Source organism: Nansenia antarctica (assembly GCF_963989245.1).
Source record: "Nansenia antarctica genome assembly, chromosome: 4".
NCBI classification, from domain to species: domain Eukaryota; kingdom Metazoa; phylum Chordata; class Actinopteri; order Argentiniformes; family Microstomatidae; genus Nansenia; species Nansenia antarctica.
Window position 1 is genome coordinate 20,709,596 of NC_137689.1, and position 22,101 is coordinate 20,731,696.

Sequence of the window (22,101 nt, forward strand, 5' to 3'; positions counted from 1 at the left end):
TAGCAGAGTGTCTGTCAGAGCCCCATGCAGGCAGGTAGCTGGGTAGCAGAGTGGCTGTGTTCGGAATGGCATACTAGCATACTACTCATACTAGATATGACGTAGATTTTGAGTATGCAGTGCGTTCACACTGTAGAGTATGTGACATTTTTGTATGCAAGAAATGTATACTAGATTTTCGGTCGGCTGGTATTGGCATACTTATTATGAATTTAGTAAGCAGTATGCAGTATATACTAATTGAGTATGCTAGTATGCCATTTCGAACACAGCCAGAGTGTCTGGCCACAGCCTAGCTCGTTGACACAGCCGACGCCTCCACTCAAAGTCACGTGATCTCGGACCTGTCAAACTCCTCGAAATCAGGATCTGACTGCGTTTTCACGAATGCGAAATAATTCAACGCTTTATTCAATTCTTGTTTATGGGGATTATACAAAGAAATACAGACACGGATAGGTTTATAATGTTGTACAAAGAAGTTTAATTGGACTTTGCAGTGGCAGCCTGCAAAAAGCCAAAGAAAGTCTATCTATCCAAGAGCGCACTGTGTGGCATTGTCATGATGATGTCGAACTTCTGTGTCATCTAAGATCGTGGTCGTGTCAGTATTCCTTCCTTCGTCTTTTTTTTAGAACTTGAAGAGACCAATTTCCAAAGTAAAATGTTAGTGACAAATGTAGCAGTCAGTGTTCACATGAAACAAAACATCATTCCTCAAAGTCCTCTGATTTTCTTTTGTGTGTGCATTGCAAATCATCATGGCAACATTATCATGGCAGCACGATGAGCTGACCCACTGTTCCCCCTGTCAGAGTTTAGGAGTACTGCAGAAGGCATCACAATAAGGGAAATATTTACATGTTCACTCGAATTTGTGTGCATTTGCAAATCATGAAAACAATAGTATCATGACAGAATGATGAGCTGACCCACTGTTGCCCTCTGTCAGAGTTTAGGAGTACTGCAGAAGGCATCAGAATGCTTCAAAATAAGGGAAATATTTTTACATTTTACTCGAATTTCATTTTTGACATGGACATCATAGATAACCACTAAGGCCACTCTTAACTAGAGGATTGGGTCAAGACCTGACAATACAATACAATACTGTCAAAATATCACTTCATTGCACACATTTCCTCATCTGCTATATAGTTAATCTGCAAATACTACCAGGTACCTCTGTTGGGGTCATATTTAAACTAAACTTATGTCCACACTTATAACCTAGATGCAATGAAAGTGTAACCTAGAGGCACAGTCCTTATTCCCCTCTTTAAACACATATAGGGACAGTTTCACAGACTGAAATTAAAATAATTCAAGGGTTTGGCCAAATCTTTGTTAGATACTGGTACAATAAAATGTGAGTCTTAGTCATAGTCCTGGACTTTTAAAGCCGTATCTATGACACCAATATATCATCTTTATTAAAAGTGCACTTTCATCGAAGAGCAGGCTTAATCTTGGGTCTGTGAAACTTTCCCATAGTTATACTTCTAGGACAAGACAACCTTCTAGGTACAAGGGTTTCAGAACAAACAAATAATATCATTTTGTTAGTGTGTACATTAGTGTGCTGTACAAAACACTGAAGCCTTACAAATGCATGTGAGGTTATAGACAGCTAACTGCAATATTGAAAACAAAATATAAAAGCAACATGGGCTGTATTTGCTCTAATGGACATCCAGGGGGAAACTTGTCAATGAGTGTCCTGATACATCCTGATTTCAAAGAGAGACACCTTCTGTCCTTTATAAACATCTCAGAAACCCCCTCTTTCTGTTGCCAGGTGTACACAATCAAAACTCATGTGGATGAAAGGGTTAAACATGATGAGCTATACAATAATAACGATATATTGAAGTCTCTTTGCTTTACTTGTTCACTATAAATCTTTGTAGCTATGGACACAGATGCGCTCTCCCTCGACCTGCCTCAAATTGACCTCACTGTCACTCATCTCTGTCTCTGTTCATCTTAACAGAAGTCCTTGGTTGAATAGTTAATTACAAAGCTCTTTAGTAAAAGTTGGCTGCAAATGGTGCTGCTGGTCTTCATTCAGATAGAATAGTGAGTGTCACTGTTTAAAGGAAAACATGGCCGGTCTTAGCTTACAGACATGTCAGGTCTGACCTCGTCTCCAGGGGTGGGGGGTGGGGGTTTGGAGAGCAAGCAGCGAGTCCACTAAGAGCAAGAGCACCTTGGGCTGAGCGTCCTTTAAGGCTAAGGCTTGGACTTCAGTTGGAACATAACAGCACACGTGTAACATTACTGTAACATCCATAAGACATACATGCATTTTGTTCAAAAGCAAGGCAATAATTCAAATGGTCTTAGTCCGTACATAATGGGGTTCGTTATCACTGAACTTAAACCACTTAACCTTTTTTACTAGCACAGCTACGTTCACTGGACAAATAGTTTCTAAAGATGCAAACACACGGCCATAATATCGTTTTGTGGTGTGTTTGAGGGCCTAGGGCATACACTGAAGGAGACAGAGGGGGAGTCATCTGAATACCAGGTTAAGCTTGCTTGTTTTTGGTTTAGCTCTATGAAATTCTTCATAAACACGCCATTTTTAAATTCCACAACTCTAACGTACAGTTTAAATACACCATATGCAAGTGGTCCAACAACAAATCTATTCAGCAAAACGATGGTCCAATTCATTCAACATGCTGCCGGAGCATTTCAAATTAATCAAATTAAACCGGCATAGATATTGTGTACCAATATATTTTTTGAGTGACGCAGACACAGGTGTTATTCAAAATAAAAACTGAACACTTGGTCCATGGATGAAAACTCTTCTGTAAACTCCCTCATAAGATGAGATATTAAAATGAAAAATTCCACCCCCACCAAAAAAGTCAGTCTGGCTACATGCGTAACATTATAAAAGCAAAAACCATGAGGCGCTAAATTCAGGGCAAATCATAACAACGTTCGTTGCAGGGGAACATCTTATTAGTCAACATAGGGCAGACCAAAACCAGCAGAAAATAAAACCATTGACTATTCTATTGGACACATTGTATTGTCATAGTTTTCTTTTTTTTTCCCTTCTCTTGTCCTCCAGCAGAGTCTAGTCTCACTGAGGGTGATGATAGCTGTGGTACGTGATGCAAAGTGTTTGGCAAGAGATTCCTTCCGTCCATTGTTCCGTCTATGTCGGGTTTCGATCGCAGGAGAATTCACTCATGACTCGTGAGACAAAAGCACACTGGACCAGATGGGATTCCACAGGTGCATTTCTCTAAAACCAGGTGTCCCACTGCAAGGCCATCCCTGTAACTTCATGTGGAGAGGGGGGGGGGGGGTCTGTGGGTGTCTGTGTATGAGAACTGTGAACACCATAGTGTTTATAACTGCGTGTACTTTTAAACATGAGAGTGTGTGCGTGCGCATACTTCTGTGTGTGTGTGTGTGTGTACATGTGTGTGTGTATGTGTGTACGTGTATGTGTGTGTATGTGTGTACGTGTATGTGTGTGTGTGTGTGTACGTGTATGTGTGTGTGTGTGTGGTGCGTGTGGTTAGCCTAAGCAGGTGGCCCTGCCCCATGGTTCTGTGACAGTAGGAAAGACTGGACCACTTCCTCGGTGGCCTGGGGGCTGGTGTTCACATCCTCCAGGGCGTCGGCCACGGCAAACTGCCGGTCCCTCAGCCGGTTCCAATTGGATAAAACATTGTGGTACTCAAAGACTTTCTCATAGTTCCCCACAGAGTTGTACAGTTTAATGAGGCCCCTGTAGTCATATTCCAGTCCACTGTAGCCCTCTCCAAACAGCTTCTTACCTACGGGACCAGAAATCACACACACACACACATTTGTAAGACGATGGAATTTCTCTCTCACACACACACACAGCTGAGAAGCCTTGGTCCATGGACTTGTGACTGACCGATAGCGATGGAGCGCAGGTAGAGCCTCTCTGCGTCGTCGTACTGGGTCATGTCGTAGTTGTAGAGAGAGGCCAGGTGGCCCACAGACAGGGCCACCTCGTAGTCCTCCTGCCCCAGCAGCTGCTCCTTGATCTGGATGGCCTTGATGTGCATCTCCTCCGCCTCCTGGAGAGAGAAACACGCTAGGTAAGACCTCACATTACACAGCATTGTCCATGACTTCATCATCAGGCTTTCCTAATAGTAGTACTACCAATCCCACCACACACACACACACACACACACACACACACACACACACACACACACACACACACACACACACACACACACACACACACACACACACACACACACACACACACACACACACACACACACACACACACACACACACACACACACACACACACACACACACACACACACACACACACACACACACACACACACACACACACACACACACACACACACACACACACACACACACACACACACACACACACACACACACACACACACACACACACACACACACACACACACACACACACACACACACACACACACACACACACACACACACACACACACACACACACACACACACACACACATTTGTGACAGCAGCCGACCAAAATGTTCAGACTTTTATTCCGACATTTTTAAATAAACGTCAACGTTATTGAAAATCAATGACACACTCGCTTGTCTAGCCAACATTTTGCAGTGCAATGGATTCAGTGAGTAATCCCCACTACTACCTAGTTAGTGTAGAGTAGTGGGGATTACTCACAAATTTCAGCTTGACTAGCGAGTGTCATTGACTTTCAACGATAAAAGTCAGAACATGGTTGACGACTCATTCCCGCTTTCACCAGCTGCCGTCACATTTGTGCCTCCTTAGAGAAGGTCCACTCCCTGGAATCGGACGATTGATACACAGATGAACACAGATGGCAGTTGACCAGACATAGCATAAGATGATGAAAGTGGGTCACAGGGTTCTCTCTCATGTGTTCTACAGACGCTACTCCACTAAGGACAAACAAAAAAAGAGAGGCTGTCCTGACCTTGAACTTGCGCATAGATTGGTAGAGGCGGCCCAGGTTTCCGTAATGTTTCGCAGTCTGAACGTTGAACTCCCCAAAGGCTTTTTTGGCCAGCTGGAGGGAGGAGAGGTGGAGGTCGTGCGCCTCCTGAAGAAGCCTCTCTTCTGTCTCTTTGTTGTGGCAGTCAATAGCGATCTCCTCCAGGATCAGGGCTGAGAGAGAGCGCAGCACAGTCAGAGCCAGAGGAAGCACGGCAGGAACTCTTTTTTCACACCCCTGAGACCACACTAAAGCAACCTCTCTACAACATTGTCTTTGACCACAGTGTAATGCGTTCCATCCTCATAAGGCTCACAGAAAGAGGGGAATGTTAACAAATACCAAAGGGCGGTTTTACCTTTGACTCTTTTGGAAGAGGCTAGCAGCAGATGATCCTCAGGGAGAATGTGAGTGATGATGTCTATGGCACGCTCTGCATGGAATCTGGAGGGAGAAAGGCCAAGGGATGATATCCGAAAAGCACAAACATTTCCTAGGAAACTAAACAGTACAGTCTTGGAACAGTACGTTTGGATGGCTTTCATGAACCTCAAGAGGTCAACAGAATGTGGGCCTCTATGGCTCAGTTGGTAGAGCATGGCACGAATAACTCTTAGATTGGGGGTTCGATTCCCGCTGGGACCATATATACTGAAAAATGTATGCACTCACTGCAATGTAAGTCACTTTGGATTAAAGTGTCAGCTAAATGGCATATTACACTAGCCAAAAATATAAAACAACACTTTGCTCCAATTTTTCATAATTTGAAATCAAAGATCTAATAAGTTGTCTATGTAGACAAAAGGCCTATTGCTCTCAAATAGTTTTCACAAATTTGTTTAAATCTTTGCGTTTATATTTTTGTTCAGTGTATATATAATATATAATATTATTGTATACATAATTGGAAGCTATGTAGCTTGAGGCTTAGGCCTCAGTGTACTTTTAGGTTCTTTAGTAGCATATTTTAAGCAGAGTTAGAAGACTGCTACTACTACTATATTGTTAATGTTGTAAAGAATTGATTACTCACAGTGCGTTGTCAAATTTGCCAGAGCTATACAGATGCACATAGGAGGAGTAGGCCAGGTCCTCGTGTGCTGTGGCCACATGGATGTTCTTCCCCCCGAAAACCGACTGCCGGATATCTAAAGCTGTCTGGAAAAATCAACATAGCTTTTAAGATCAGGCAAAAACATGACGCACCTCTTCCCCGATCTTTCGCAAAGTAACTCTCCCACTCACCTGGTATATTGCGACGGATTGGCAGATGTTATCCACATTAAGCAAATAAAACCCATAGTCCAGGAGTGTGTCTGAATATTTGGGATGCTTGTGTCCAAAATGCTCACTTAAAGGAAGGAAAAATAGCAACAAAACAGAAATGAGTGAAAGAGACCTATGAGGCAACCTATGAGGCAACACACAAAAGAGTAAACACAACACACACACACAAAAAAAACTCACCGTGCCAGGAGAACAGCGTGCTTTATCAGTTGCTCTGCCTTTCTGAACTCCCTCTTTACCACACAGGCCTGACGGTGCAAAGGAAGTAAGGTGAGAAACCACTGTGTCAACCAGGCATATAATAGGCTTGTCTATTCAAACTAGCACAGCAGTATCACTCCCGTGACGATAATGTTAAACAGTATGGAGACACTGCAAAAGAGTTCCTTTGAAACATACATAGAGATAAACTCAAAAGTACCTTGGAGGCCTGCCTTAGGACATCTACCACAACTTTAACAGGCAAGCCCGCTGTGATCTCTTTCATTGCTTCTATGCACCACCGATAGGCCTGCAAAAGACATGGTGAGATGAAAAACACCCACTCAGTTAAGTTAATTTCATCTCAAACATTCAATCCTATTTTGACTATTGACTATTTTGGCTAAAGCTCTGCCCAGGCAACATACCTCATCATAGTGGCTCTTTGCAAAGAGAAGAGCACATAGCTCTCCATACAGTGCAGCTTTGTTGGCCTGATGACCGTGTTTGGCCAGTTTGTCCATGTACGACTGGGCCAGTTTGACAGTCTCTTCACCAAGATGGTATTTGCAGTTGCCATTCCGGACATGAAGCAACCTAGGTAGGGGAGCAGGCCCAACACTCAATTTACAGAACAGCTTCCATCACAGAATGTTACTGCTTTGGGTGACAAACCCTGGTGTGCTTGTGTGCGAATATATAGGCTAGGGCTCAGAAACACCAGCCAACAGAGCTACAATAGCCTATAACTAATCCAAATTGTCTGTATGACAATTATAACTCATCCAAATTGACCAACTCACCTCACACAGCACTCCACAGCACGGTACCAGTGCAAAACCTCGTCGTGCAGTGTGCAGAGCTGCAGACATGACAGAAACACCTTCTCTGCATCACCATACCAGCCTGCGTCCGAAAGAAAGCCTCCTACAGAACACCGTGAACATCAGTCAAACCAGCCGCCAACGGTTTTCCACTCATACCCAGATGGCCCACCATCAATAACAGAGAAGTCTTAGGTCATAGCTCTATCTGCAATTTCCATTAGAGTTGTGTCATGGAACAATCGAGTTACTGCAGACGAGCCACTTCCAAAATAATCTGCCATAAAATTGTGTAAAGATTTCATTAAAGGGATTTCATTAATCTAACACTGCTTAAAGGCTTAACCAATGTCGTCCTCTCTTTCATTTAGATTCAAACATTGCTGTTTAAGCCAGCTGAAGGGGGGGCCCACCTAAAACAAAGCCGAACTGAATGGCCTTCTCTTTGACATGGGCGTCTGATTCCGCAATGTACGAGCATCTGCGGCTGAAGGAGTTGGCCAGGACGGAGGCCACTTTCACCCCATGATCCATGAGGGCCTGGAAGCAGTGGTGCAGGAGATGCCTGCAGGCACACACACACACAGTAAAAAGTGATGAGCTTTCTGTTTTGGTGATGTGATAAAAGCAGACTTAAGAAAGCTGAGGCAAATACACCTATATGTCACATTGTGGCAAGTACATGTGTAGTTTATGCAAAACTGCTAAAGGATATCTGATGTCAAATCCCTTGAAGTTCACATGACAATGAGTACGCCTGGGGTCAAATCTCCATAAAGAACCCTCTGAAGTACCTTTTGTCAGAGGCCCGGAGAACTTTGGCAAAAACCTCCAGCTCACAGAACTCCCCTCCCAGCTGGCAGAGGCGACCCTGCTGGTAAAGCTTGGAGGACACAAGGACAAGCACAGGAGGCAAGAACAGGGAACAGTGTTGTCAGAATAATAAGAGACATTATACGATTTCAGAAATGGGCTTGAGATGGCAATGTTTTGACAATTCAGATCGTGCGTGGGGTGACTCACCGTGGTGCGGGTGACTTAAACACGCAGACACAACACGTTAAGTGAGTTAGTCACTGTGAACGTGGTGATTTAGCTAGCTTTAGATACACACAACATTCAAATAGATTGAATCGACTTGTTGAGAACACATCGATCGACCCGTAATCTGGGTTGAGCATAGGGTATATTATCAAGCGAGAATATTTTTCATCCTATAATAATATGACATAAAACACAGATGTCGTATGAGTAAGCCACACAGCAAATAACAATAAGCGAAGCATGCACATGGTTAACCTTCCCCAGAGTAGCATACTGCTGGTACTAGTAGCAGGGCTCTCAAGTCTCACGCATTGGGCGTGAGACACACGGGTTGAAAATGAAATGCGGCGTGTGAACGGGTTGAAATGCGTGTGTCTCACGCCCAATGCGTGAGACTTGAGCCCTGTAGTAGCGTTTAGCTGACTGGCAGGTTTGACAGCTCACCTCGAAGCTTGACAGCAAAACAAACGAGTTCTCGTTAAGCAGTAAGTTCAATGACGGTTAGCTTAGATAAGGAGATTACCTTGTAGTACACATCGAATTGAATATTCTCAGGCAGGGAACGGATATCTCTCCTCGATCGACTGTAGTTGTCCACCACCGCGGAGATAGCCGTGTTGTACAGTGTGTCTGGGATCCATTCGAGCTCCAAGGCCGCCATGTTGTTTTCCTTCTCGCAGGCCACAGCAACACCCCCCTGGCTTGATCGACGGTAGCTTAGCCAGCCACCTCGCCAAGTTTGAATTCCTTTTTCGGACACCTTATCATGTAGCGAACACTGTTTTCACAGATTCACACGGTTTCTCAGACATTCGCTATGTCCTATCTTCGATATTCGCACTAATAGTCAGCTCGGTGTTGCCCAAAGGTCTGTCTTGTCAGCCTCCCTCCACCCTGTTTTTCAGTCGCTGATTTGCTGGAGTCCGGCGTACGGCGCTGCGCATCCCGTGGACAGCATTGGGTGGCGTTCGGTAGGGCACACTGATTGGAACGTGTGTGTGCGAATCAGGTCCCCCCAAAAAATTCTGCAGCAAGCTTCAAAAATAAATCAGGTTTACTATGTATCAATACCGACACAATTGGATGTGTTGTATTGAAAATATAGTAGGGTTAGGATACCCACTCAATCCGTTGACCGTGTTAAGTGTTCTCAACAGATCATTTTCCTCCACGCAACTTTCTTTCCTGGATGGTAGAGGGACATTTGACTGATAGAAGCCATCAAGCCAAGGATTGTTTGGTGTGTCAGTAAACTAAGAGTAAATCATTAACCATCCTCTCCTAGCATGCATGATTTGAAGAGAAATTACAAATGTTCGCCACAGTGCTCAGAGAAGTGTGCAACAAGGTGCAAAAAGAAATCAGCATAATGCATATTCAAAGGAAAAATAATTAATATCCACAACGCTAAATGCGAATCTTGCCCAAGCCCCACACGGGGCGCCGGGTGAAGGAAATCGAGTGCACCCACTGCAACATTGTTGCCAGGCAGCATTGACCGAGCAGGCTGATTGGTGGGGGAGTACACTAGAACGCTTGCGATTCTTTTGCCAACGCAATAACTTCCAACAACTTCAGGTTTTGTTTTTGCAACACTTCAAAATAAAAGCGCGTGGTAAGAGATGAATGGAAAGTTATGTGATTACAATATTCTCTTACCTTTGCTGAAATAAGACAATATTACCAAACAGAAAGTATACAATTTCGAATTTCAAGTAATTTTGACCGTTATATTTTACATATTGCAACATATGCAACACTTCTCAAATATGGATGAATTAAGTTTGAACCATAAGCTGTAGTGATGCACGGGTCGGCTCGTCCTAGATCTGTACTAAAGACTAGCTGCAATTGCCAATGTCTGAAACATATTTTTGTACAGTCTATAATTCTTGGGCACTTATTATTCATCAGGGTAGATGAACGATCTCCAGTGACCCGACCCACCCTGGGTACGAACACTTTACCAGGCTGCCCTCGAAAAGGCGGTTCAGGACCCTGGCCGCAAGGACAAACAGACTGAAGAACAGCTTCTACCAGACCTAAGTTCTGGGCCCTGGACAGTCTGGACGGATTGATGGCAGCTGCTGGCCTGAAAAAATCAGGTGTAGTGCTGAGGCACAAACATGTACATTTCAAGCCTGCAAACTGACACTTTAAATAAATGTGAAAAAATACTATTGTGCAATATGACAACCCTAGTCGTCTATCTGTACAGTATAGTACAGTGGATAGTGTACATAGCCTTTATTTATGTAAACCAGCTCCTTCCCTTCTTGTGATTTTTAAAACGTTTTTTTTTTCTTCCCTTTCCTAACACCAGGGGAGCCACCCCTCCTAAATGTCGTTGTTTGGTACCTGTACTGTAGCAATGACAATAAAGTCCATTCATTCATTCATTCATTCATTCATAATTAAGATATTAGAAGAATTACAAACCGTTAAAAATAACAATACATTAATAGGATTACATGTTTATTTCCAGGTGTACGTTGAATATATTACTATTTACTACTGGTTCCTGCTGCTAGCGTTCATTCATTGAGTGCCATGAAAGGCGCCTTATAAAATAAATGTATTATTATTCAAGTTTAACGCGGGCACTTTTATTTAAATACATACACCGGAAATAGGTGAGTGGAGTTCCACTAAAGTTGTTCACGGAACGAAGCTCTTGCGACCTGCCGTAGGAAATAAACAACAAGGAAGGAGCGTTTCGATCTGTGTTGTCGCGGTAGATTTGGGTTCAGCCTTATGTATCAAACGCCCTGGCGTCTCTTCGCTAGAGTATTTAATTATTGTACAGCTACGATTTCTTGAGTTTTCACAACCATGAACGACGCGTTAACTTTTCGAATGAGCGCGTTCTCCGAACGAGGAGAAAGGAGATACATGGAGGATATTATCGAGATTAAAATAGAGAACGAACCGAAAGAGACTGGACAACAAGAGGAGCCAAAAGTGGACCACAGGGAGAACGATCTCACCGAGCAGGACATAAACAATGTTCCTGATCAACTTCGAGAACCTGTGCCCGTTGCTACAACATGGACAGAAAGCATAACGAGCGAGAAGCGTGAGAATATCCCCTCGACTGTATCAGAAGTATCAGAGGAACAGCAGGCAGAGAACGCGTTGGTCGACACTCGAAAGTGTGTGGCTTTCTTTGCTGTGTTTGACGGCCACGGAGGTCGAGAAGCAGCGGAATATGCACAACATAATCTATGGGACATTTTGAAAATGCAAAAGGGGTTTTGGTCTGAAGATCACGAAGAAGTGTGTGCGGCGATTCGCAAAGGGTTCGTCGCCTGTCATCATGCGATGTGGAAAAGGCTACGTAAGTAACGTAACTATTCACTTTGGCCAGATATGGTGGAAAAACTGCTTTTATTGTACGAACAACTTCTTTAGGTAGCATTTGCTCCCTGGGTTACTGTAGAGAACATGAAGACGGTCACGTGCTCACGGTGCATAGCTGACGACACCGTATTCGTTGGTACAGTAGCGCTCATTTCATGGTTGTGTTGCGCGTAATCCGGTCAATCTGCGCAGCACAAAAGCTGTGCAGAAATCGGCCAATGTGTTATCCATCGTCTCAAAGCCAAGTGAGAACGTATTTGGAAGTGTTTATAATGAAAGCAACAGTAAGATTGAGGGTTTACATCTTAATGTTTTGCTTTTTTTCCTACAGCTGAATGGCCTAAGAGCCACACTGGCCTTCCCAGTACATCAGGCACCACTGCCAGTGTGGTGATGATCCGAGGTGTCCACATGTTCGTGGCCCATGTAGGAGACTCAGCAGTGGTGGTTGGGATGCGAGACAATCCCCCCGAGAAGACAGTCCGGGCCCTGGAAGTCACACAAGACCACAAACCTGAACTCCCCAAAGAGAGAGAGCGCATTGAGAGACTGGGCGGCAGGTGAGCATGCACGAGGACACTGTTATGGCGCTTTTCCACTATTATCCTTTTTCCACTGCCAAAAGTACCCGTGCCATTTCTGGTACCCGTGCCGAACAAGAACTAAAATAGTTCTTGTTCGGGATGGGTAGCGAAAGGTACTTTTTTGCCAGGCTGCGTGTGACGTGTGACGCTGCACACCGTTGATTGGTCAATGGAAATCGTCATCCCATGTTCATAGATTTCTTCGCTAACCGCCATCTTTAAATACCACAACAGATTTCGCTCTAGGAAAATGTCACTTACTGTTTCTGTAATAACTTATTAATAAAGATTAGAAAAATGATGCTAACCATCGTATTATCTTAGTTTAATGTCATTTCAATGCATCATAGAACTTTTATTTACAACAAGCATAACAAAAAAATCGCTATTATGGCGATGTCCTGTGCCTATGCTGTTCCTCAGTCCAGCGGCAGTCAAATGCCGGTATATTCGCGTCTTGCTCCCTGTAACACATGTCGGCGTTTCCCTGGTTGCGAGATCTAAACTAGGGCTGCACGATTAATCGATTTTAAATCGAAATCGCGATTTGAGATGATGCGATTAGCAAATCGCAAAGCCTGCGATTTGGGATACATTATACAGCGCGTCGGATTCAACGTCAATGAACGCACACGCCCAAGAACAACAACATTGCACGTGAAACGCCCATGTGTGAATCTGTGCAGACGTTTCAGTAGCTAGCAACATTAACAGTGTGGATAAATCGCTTCAAAAACAACATCTCTGTTGTAGGGAAGTATTTCGGGTTTAGGACGACAGATGTGCAACAACAGCAGGTGTTGCGCACAACCTGTCGTGGAACAGTCGCTCCATCCAGAGGCACGGAGAGTTAAGTGAAAGTCCCGTAGCCCAGTCTAACGTTAAGCAAACTAGTGTTTTAGAGTCGTTTGCGGCTGTTACTCCGTATGAAAAGGGCTCACGAAGGCACCGTGAAATAACCAATTCCATCACGCACTACCTCGCTTTATAAAGACATGGTGTCTATTAACACTGTGAGCAACGAAGGGTTTAAACAAACTCATCCAAACGCTGGATAAAAGATATGCGGTTCCCTCCCGCATGTACTTTAGTCATGTGGCCATCCCAGAAACGTATGCGGAATGTAGGAAGATACTTGAGACGGAGCTGAAAAATGTCGAGTACTATGCAACAACAACAACCGATCTGTCGGGCAGGACGACCGAGCCGTGTCTCAGTCTCACCGTGCTTCATACATTACGACGACGAGTTGAAGAGTTGCCTGGCCCTGCAAACTGTATACTGTCCTGCTTTGTCTATTTCAATGTTTACAGAAAGGACCTATTATTCTTTACTGGACATTTTTATTATCACTTTATTTAACTTGATTGCAGTATGTGCAATATTTAGATGCTGCTCCTGAGCCATAATTGAGTAACCTTGTTTGTAGAAAGGTCCTATTTTATTTTCATATTGGAATTGTTAAAACATTTGGACACTTGTTGAGAGAAACAAAATCACAGCTGTTTAAAAAAAAACATAAAATAAATATGTTGTTCCAATTCATATCTTTTAAGTTCTCATCCTTGCATTAGAATTAGAGCAGTTAACAGTTTGATGGTATCATGTATGCTCTCTGAAATTAGTCCATGATAGAAGGTGATAGACAGATTCATCCAATGCAAAGTATTTTTGAAAGTACCTGCCCTTTTCCAAACAGCTTCCAATGAAGCTTTCCTAGATGGTTGTGTGAAACAAACCATTTGAGTCAGGTTAGTAATGCTCCATCACATCTATTACACAGTGAATCTTAAACTGAAGCTTGACTTTAAAGCAACCCAACGTAAGTTTCATGTAAGTTTAGTTCTTTCACTCGTAACTCGGGCTGTGGGGCTGCTAGAGACGGGAGCCAATTTGGGCTCCTAAATCCCCCGAAGACGTACACACAAACTCACGTTGATACGACCTTCCTAGCCGGAGATATGGCCGCACTTTACAAAAACTTCTTTAAAAAAATAATAATCGCAAATTAAATCGCAATCGCAATATCTGTCAGAATAATCGCAATTCGATTTTTTTGCCCAAATCGTGCAGCCCTAATCTAAACTATTAGAACTGAAAGCGGCAGGTAACAGGCATGTAACATCCATATGCTGTATATATAAATAAATACATTTGACTACCAGCAAGACACCGGAGCACTCGTATCTATAACGTATCTATAACAAACAAATAGATTTTCTGTTCAATGGAGGAAGCATGATACTCGCTCAGAGTTCATCTCGCTTTCCCCCCCGTTGATGTATTAAACAATCTAAGCAATCTAATCAGAGCAGTTGTTATTATGTAATATTATTGATGGATGTGCCCTTTTTGATGGAGAGCAGTGAGCGGATGACTGGATGTGAGCATGTATTTGACTAATGCCGATAGATTCGTGTCTTGCTCCGAAACCGGAGCTGTTGGTGCAGACAGGATTTTACTGCGTTACTTCAAACTATCGTAATTCATGAACTATATGCACAATCTAAAAAATTCAAACAGTTTCTGAAAGCAGAGAAGTTGCACTTTTTGAACAGTTGCACTTTTTTAGGCTTATTGCGGTAGTTCACCAACAAAAAAAGCACAGTGCTCAACGTGTCAGGAGAAATAAAAATAGAATCGTTTCGGCATTTCATGTCGACATTTCCCTGGTTGCGAGATCTAAACTAGTCTACTAGAACTGAAAGCGGCAAGTAACAGGCACTTAACGTTACATGTTGTAAGGCTGATCTGTGCACGATAGTGCTGCATTTTGACATAATTCTTATCGCATTTCCCCCCGCTGATCTGTATAGCGGGGGGAATCTTATCTAGGGCTGTCCCAAACGACTATTTTTCTAACGATTAATCTAGCGATTATTTTTTCGATTAATTTATCGCTTAGTCTAACGATATTTTTTTTCACTGTTCGAAAAAAAAAACATTTCTTATCATGTGTAGGCCCCTTAATTTCCACCTCACTGCTATGTTTAGCCAACTTGAATGCCAACATGGCCATTTAGAAGTCTGTCCATCACCACAACACATAGCTAGCTAGTAGCTACATAGCTAGCTAACGTTACTCTCGCTGCTATGTTATGATTAGCTAAATTGATGCTAACGTAGCATGCGAGCTACGAGCTAGATAACGTACAGTAGGTGCGAGCACCACAATGACAATAGGCTACCGTAGCTAGCCAGCTACATAGCTAACGTTACTAACACCAGAAGACAAGACATACAAACTGTGGTGAGCTACATTGCTTGTGTAACATTAGCTAGTAGCTATCCATTTTTCACTCATACACGGCCGGAAAAGTGAACAGAAATACAACGGTGACTTACGGTGCTATCTTGCGGCTGTCTTCACAAAGAGCTCCAGGATGCTTTCGCTTGAGGTGCTCGTTCATTGCAGATGTACTGCTGTGATAGGCCATTTCATTTCTGCACAGTTTACAGACCACCACAATGTTTTCTTTTTTTGTAAAGTACTCCCACACTTTGGACGATCGTGGGCGAAGTCTTTTAGCTGCTCTTCCTCCTCCATGTTTGCACTGGTCGCAGCCATGTTGTTTATTTACGACGCACCGACGCACATTACGCAAGTCGACGTATTGACGTAGTCGATTACGTCGACGCGTCGTCCCAGCCCTACTTATGACACGTAACTCCTCCTACAGTCCCGGGTCGTTCCTGTATAGTGGAAAACGTCTCGTACCCAGAACTGTTCAAAAGCGTGCCGAAGCGAGCCGTGCCAAGCCGTGCCGTGCCGTGCCGGTCAATGGAAAAGCGCCATTAGGGATTTCACACCGCCAAGGAACTGTTCCCATTCTGGAACCTCAGAACCTTGGTGCTGACTGGCGAACCAGCCTGCGTTCATACTAGTCTAACCGGAACCATCAGCGTCATCAATGTTGGGTGACGAAGGGGCGGGATAAACGGAAATGTCAATGTAAACAAGATGGCAGCGACTTTACTGGAAACGAGGATAATAGCTTTCACTACAGTATCTGAAATAAACACTATTTTCTATGAAAAAAACAAGACACTTTCTAAACACCTTCTCTTACTAGCCAGCTGCTCCGTTACTGGAATAGAAATGGCTTACGAAGTTCGCGCGTGTGCGTGTGTGTGTTTGCATGTGAGGAAGATAGAGAGAATGATGAAACTTTAGATTTTTTTAATCACTAATGATAAGATTTAGATTGGATTTGTCTCCTTCCTTCTTGCTAGTCTTCGCAGCCTAGAATATGACACACCCACTGACGACGTCCAGGTTCTAGTTTTTGGTTGTGTGGTTGAAAACAAGGGCTAGCCATAATGTAGGCCTAAGCCATTTAGCTTTGTGTGGTGCAACTGAGTTTTAAGATGGTAGGATCAAATTGGTCAGCCCAAATTGATGTTCACTTTTACTATCCTAATATTTTGATCAAACCCTTTTTCCTGTTCCACTTGTGTCCTTTCAGTGTAGTTAAGAAGTCAGGGGTGAACCGTGTGGTGTGGAAGAGGCCCAGGCTGACCCACAACGGCCCTGTGAGGAGGAGCACCGTCATAGACCAGATACCTTTCCTGGCTGTGGCCCGAGCCTTGGGTAAACCCCCTACATACCTCCAACTGTTTCCTGTCTCGTATTGTAATACGACGAAACTGCTGTCGCAATACATGCATATCAACTGGCCGTAGTTTATATGGCATTCAATAACAAGACACATCAATATTATCTGTTAAAAGGTGATCTGTGGAGCTATGATTTCTACAGCGGGGAGTTTATAGTTTCGCCGGAGCCGGACGTCACCGTGGTGACCCTTGACCCAAAGCTCCACCGGTACATCATCCTGGGCAGCGATGGACTGTGGAACATGATGCCGCCTGACGACGCTGTTAAAATGTGCAAGAGCCACGACGAGATGATAGTATGTGATCGATTATTTCAAATTGAAGTTGAAGCCACCCTTCTGTCCAAAAATGTGTATCATTCCACGAATACTGGTTTATGGTCTCTCTCTCTTTCTCTCTTCCTGATCCTAAGGGGCCGCTGGGAATGTCTTGCGCCCGCCGTTTAGGCTGCACAGCCCTCCTGTTTTGGCGTCAACGCATGCTCCGTGCCGACAACACAACGGTCATAGTTCTGGCCCTGCAGGAGCCCGGAGGACCACCGCTGGCCATGCATTGCGATGAGATGATTGTGGATATGGGTCTGGGGATCGATCACATCCCCCGACCTGGATCACTTTTAAACACCTGCAAAACACAGGTCAGTGCCACCGGAAAGGGTACACAAGAACCCCCACTTGTGCATAGTTTCTCAGTTTATATATTTGTTTATTTGTTAGGGACCATACTGTACGACATGTCATTGCACCAGATTTTGCTACATGACTAATAGTCCCTGGCCAAGTCTCAGTAATATTACCACATTTCTTTTGTTTTTGATTGACCATATTTTGGACAGAGAAGTCATAGAGAACAATTGATCTTTTTTAGTAATCATTTAGTTAGTATAAAGGTGAACTATTAAAGATCAAATTACATTCCCGAAAAGATACAGCACAGTTCCCAGGGTGACCTAGGACCCAGACGTGTCTGTGGAGTGACTGACGGTCGCTCCGGTCATTTCTAGCGGGATGACGGTTTACCATGGTTGCTCTTTGTTTCTCGGGACAGAAAATGCTGGAGGAGGATCCCTTGTTGTATGAAGAAGAAGAGTTTCTATATGAAGAAGATGTGCGATGGACAAACCTGGCGTGTTAGTGAGGTGACTGTCCAATCGGTGACTGATTTAGTAAATGGTGGGGGAAACGTTTGTGGTAAAGTGCAGGCAGGACATTCAAAGGAGTAAACTAACCTAATTCAGATTGTTGAAAGCCAATTGACGTCTGATGAGAAACCCTAAAGGTAACATATGTCTTAGAGGTGTAGATGTACGTGTGAGTGTAGAAATAGACATTCACACAGCCTGTGTGACACAGGTGAGTCGTCAAATCATTTCGGTGTCGTTAACCTTTTTTTCCCTGCAGATAACAGCTAATTGGTTTTTGTGTTCCGACAAAGAAACTTTAGTACTCTTGCTTCCCTCATGCTATTTTTGCTCAGTGAGTGAGCTCTATTGATAGTGAGTGGGCCGCTATTTTTGTAATCGCAAATATTAGCAGAATCACAGTGCACCTAGGCCTCGTTTGTGTACCTTTGGACCATTAAAAGCAGCAGCTGTGGTGTCCGGTGAGAGGAAAAACGAATGTTTTGTTAGTCCTTTTAAAAGTCCAATAAGTCACTTTTAAACCAAATAGGTACAATGTGTGTGTAGCTTGTGGGGAATGAAATATCATGAAATACTTTACTATATAAATAAATATTTAAGGTTAAAATATTCTCCCTCTTTCATCCTTTTCATCCTTTCAATCATCCTCTTTTGTTTTCGCTTTCATTGTTTCCTTCTTCTTCCGCATTTGTTTGGTCAGAAGATGTGTCGGTCTGGGAAGTAAATTCTGTACCAAGTCCATGCAAGAGATGTATGATCTCTATTCTTCCTTTCACTGTGCTCAGAATACGAGCTAGGTAGGCTTAGGTACAAAAAAATCATTTTATGAATCTCATATATCTGTGTTTGTATTCGCTCTTCATTATGCATTGAATCAATGAAAAAATCTTGACGCGCTCCTAGAGAGCTGGAAGGTGTGTTTGGCTGTGGCAGTTGGAAGGCATGTTATGTTCTCATTCGTATTGCATTAACTCTTAATTTCTAGGTGCTGCTTCATGTCAAGAAAGATAGACAGAATAATCGTTGTTGCTCTTCTGCTGCAGACCCCAGAGGTGAATGTGCCCTCTCCTCTGAGCGAGTGTCTACCTGCTCCGGAGCAGAGGGACAGACAGGTGTCTGAGGATGCTGTCTGCCCACCATCAGAGGTCAACTCTCGGAAGGCCTTCACGCCAGACAGAGTCTTGAACATTTGTGCAAATGAGGGCTCATGGACGCCAAGGGACTCTGCCCATTCCACCCCTCCGTTAAAGAGATCTCGTCGCAGCCTGAGGTGTTGTCCACACAGTCCCCTGTCTCCCAGTACCCCCCGCCACAGCCCTGGGCAGTCCCCTCACAGTCTCCTGTCCCCCAGAACATATCGCCACAGACACAGCTATGGGACCACACTGAGGCGTGGTAGAAGGAGACAGAAACGCCCTCTACCTACGGTTACCCTCCCACAGCACCGCAAATCTGCCCTGTGTGTGTGCTGAACCCCAGACTGACACAGTACAGTGTGCATGACAGAATGCATAACGACATACAGAGTTTGTGATAGGTAGATTAAAGAGAAGCTGCAGGATATCGCAACTCTTGCTGTATTTACATTTTATTTTTATTTTTATTGAATCACTGTTTTACCTCATTCTAACATGGTATTCCTAGGTTAACAGCGCCAGCTTTTGAAGCAGTAGTACTGTTGCGCATATGCACCACACTGCGGGCACAGTGACGGACGCGATTCTGCTTATTAAGACTACGTTTGGAACTGTATGCTGAAATTATACAAATTGTCCCGTAGCATCACATTAAGTATACTTCAGTCAGTCTGGTTCCATCTCTGCTTTTTGTACAGATTTGAATGTTCAAATGTTTCGTGTATACGCCTACTTTTAGAGCTCAGATGTTTTTATGTCATCTTCTTGAAACAGTGGAAATAGTGTCAGAGTGGAAATATTTATCTGATGTATATTTTTGGTCCTGTTTCCTCCCTACAAGTGAAAAGGACAAAAGATTTCACAGAGGAATATAAAAACTGTGCAATATATTTTCATACTTATAGGTATATATTCATAAATACTTGGGTGTTTTATTTTCATGTTCCTAAGTGACCATGTTGTGAATTACAATCGGAGTACCAACATTTAGTTCTCAAGTTTGGGTTTGATCTAGAGCGAATGTTGTTCAGATCTTACTGATGGTTTTACATTGTGCAAGGGTCTTTTTATTTCTCTATATAGCTGCACATTTCCTGGATTCCCAAATCCAGAGGGAGGATTATAATGCAGCCCTATCTCAACCCCTTGCCCCCGTTTGTGTAGATTTGAAATCATTTTTAAAAAGCTACAGTGAAAATCCCACTTAGCCAAATCTGTGCAAATACCAGGGGGGTTGGGAGCGAGGGATTGATTTGGGATTAGGCAGCACCTTTATGCAACTACATTCAATCCATTCTGTGCTTTTCTTATTTCATAGGAAATCTTGTTCTCCAAGTCCTCTATTTTCCTGTTTTCTCTGGCCCATGTCCATAACTGAGTTAGACTGTCACTTCAAAACAACCATTGAAGAATCCTAGTTGTAATTACTTTGCAATACACTTTCATATCATGCCCAATTGCCCATTGTGAATATGTCGTTAGATTGGGTTGGGTTCTTCAATGTGCATTTTGAATTGACTTTCAATGATAGTGGAGAAAATTCACTCAGACATGTGCTGCTGGTTCCTCATGTCATACTGCCTGCAAGCAACCAATGGAGGGCACCCACTACCAATATTACTGTGGTATATACTATGTGGTTGATTATACACATGATCAAATACCACAGGGAGTCATAGTCAAGTCTATTTGAAACGATGATAATCATGTCCAATTGTATATTGACCTCTTTGGTTTCTGACTAGTTAGTTATTGGTGTTAACTGCATCTTATAACAATCAGGACATTGCATGAGTTTACCCAGCTGTGTGTTTTACCTTGTTTGTGGGAAAAGTATTATATTTGGAGTTGTTATAATATCTTTTTTTTCTCCATTGAAATACAGTGTGTTGGCAGCTACCCAAATGTGAATGAGTGAAAGGTAATTTGTTCACTAAGTTGCATTTTATTAATTTTAATTAATTAATTTTTAATACATTTTTAATTTTATGAACTTTGTTCTCTTAATATGAAATATGCTGCAGTATTAAGTGTGCCTATGGCACATTAATTGTGCTTTACATAATTATTGTACCATTGACACTAGCAGTAGTGTTGAAAATATTGTAACTGTTGTTGTATATGCATAGGTTTAATAAATGATTAATGGGGGTTATTTCTAATGATTTTTATTCATTAAAAAAAAAAATATATATACATGTTGTTACGCAAAAATAGGCACTGGGTTTTCCAGGAAAGTGGCATGTTCAGTTCTACTATTGTAAAGCAAATGTCTTTATAAGTAATGACTTGATTGAAATGATTCATTTGCTACATGTCAATCTCTGGCTTCAGATCCTTCAAAGTCAACATCATTGTATGCCCAGTCTTGATGTCAAACTGCAGTACCTCCCTTCAATGTGACTGTATATCAGTGTCTTGAATAAACAATGTTTTTGTTTCAAATGTAATAGCTTTTTCTTCCATAAGATGTGTTTTACAAGCTCAAGAGGAGTGTTCTGCACTTGTCTATCCATAGGGCAGCATGTGTAAGCACTCACACTACAATGGGAGCAAGATTGAGGTGCCTCCAACTGAATTTGACAGTAAAAAAAAGACACTTGAAAACAGCCACAGCTCATTTTTTGAAGATAAATAGGTTAAAACTATTGGGATATTATCCAAACCCCTTGGTAGTTGCTTCATGTATAAATTATGGGAAAAACAGTGAGCTCACTAATTTACCCACTTTCAATTCTAACCAATTAAAATGTTTTTAACTCACCAGTGTGTTGGTCCTCTGTAGCTGGATGGTCAGTGCCCATCCCAGACTCAAAAGTCCTTAAAGATTTTTTTTTTTTAATTCTGTGGCCTATCCTCTTTGTCACCATCACAGAAGCAGGTCATTATATAT

General features: G+C 42.9%; 2 protein-coding genes across 2 annotated transcripts; one reads left to right on the top strand and one right to left on the bottom strand.

Annotated features, from left to right (window-relative positions):
* Positions 1-467: 467 nt before the first annotated feature.
* LOC308155269 (amyloid protein-binding protein 2) lies at positions 468-9,252 on the bottom strand. Its single transcript, XM_080528554.1, has 13 exons — positions 8,894-9,252; positions 8,121-8,209; positions 7,740-7,891; positions 7,306-7,429; positions 6,931-7,099; positions 6,723-6,812; positions 6,482-6,549; positions 6,260-6,365; positions 6,048-6,172; positions 5,370-5,455; positions 4,994-5,184; positions 3,917-4,082; positions 468-3,809 (listed from the first exon to the last, which is right to left on the bottom strand). The coding sequence occupies exons 1-13, from the start codon at positions 9,029-9,031 to the stop codon at positions 3,553-3,555; spliced, it is 1,761 nt and encodes a 586-aa protein (XP_080384680.1). The 5' UTR covers positions 9,032-9,252; the 3' UTR covers positions 468-3,552.
* A 1,950-nt stretch (positions 9,253-11,202) lies between these two features.
* On the top strand, positions 11,203-20,680 carry ppm1db (protein phosphatase, Mg2+/Mn2+ dependent, 1Db; the record flags this gene model as incomplete). Its single annotated transcript, XM_080529230.1, has 7 exons — positions 11,203-11,707; positions 12,062-12,290; positions 16,781-16,905; positions 17,046-17,227; positions 17,344-17,568; positions 17,979-18,069; positions 19,116-20,680. The coding sequence occupies 6 exons, from the start codon at positions 11,203-11,205 to the stop codon at positions 18,063-18,065; spliced, it is 1,353 nt and encodes a 450-aa protein (XP_080385356.1). The 3' UTR covers positions 18,066-18,069; positions 19,116-20,680.
* Between the last annotated feature and the right edge of the window lie 1,421 nt (positions 20,681-22,101).

Coding starts and splice junctions, on each gene's coding strand:
- LOC308155269 (XM_080528554.1), bottom strand. CDS start 9,031: ATGGCGGCCTTGGAGCTCGAATGGATCCCAGACACACTGTACAACACG. Junction 6,813..6,930: donor CAAAGAGCCACTATGATGAG/GTATGTTGCCTG, acceptor TGTCTTTTGCAG/GCCTATCGGTGGTGCATAGA. Junction 6,366..6,481: donor CACGCTGTTCTCCTGGCACG/GTGAGTTTTTTT, acceptor CCTTCCTTTAAG/TGAGCATTTTGGACACAAGC.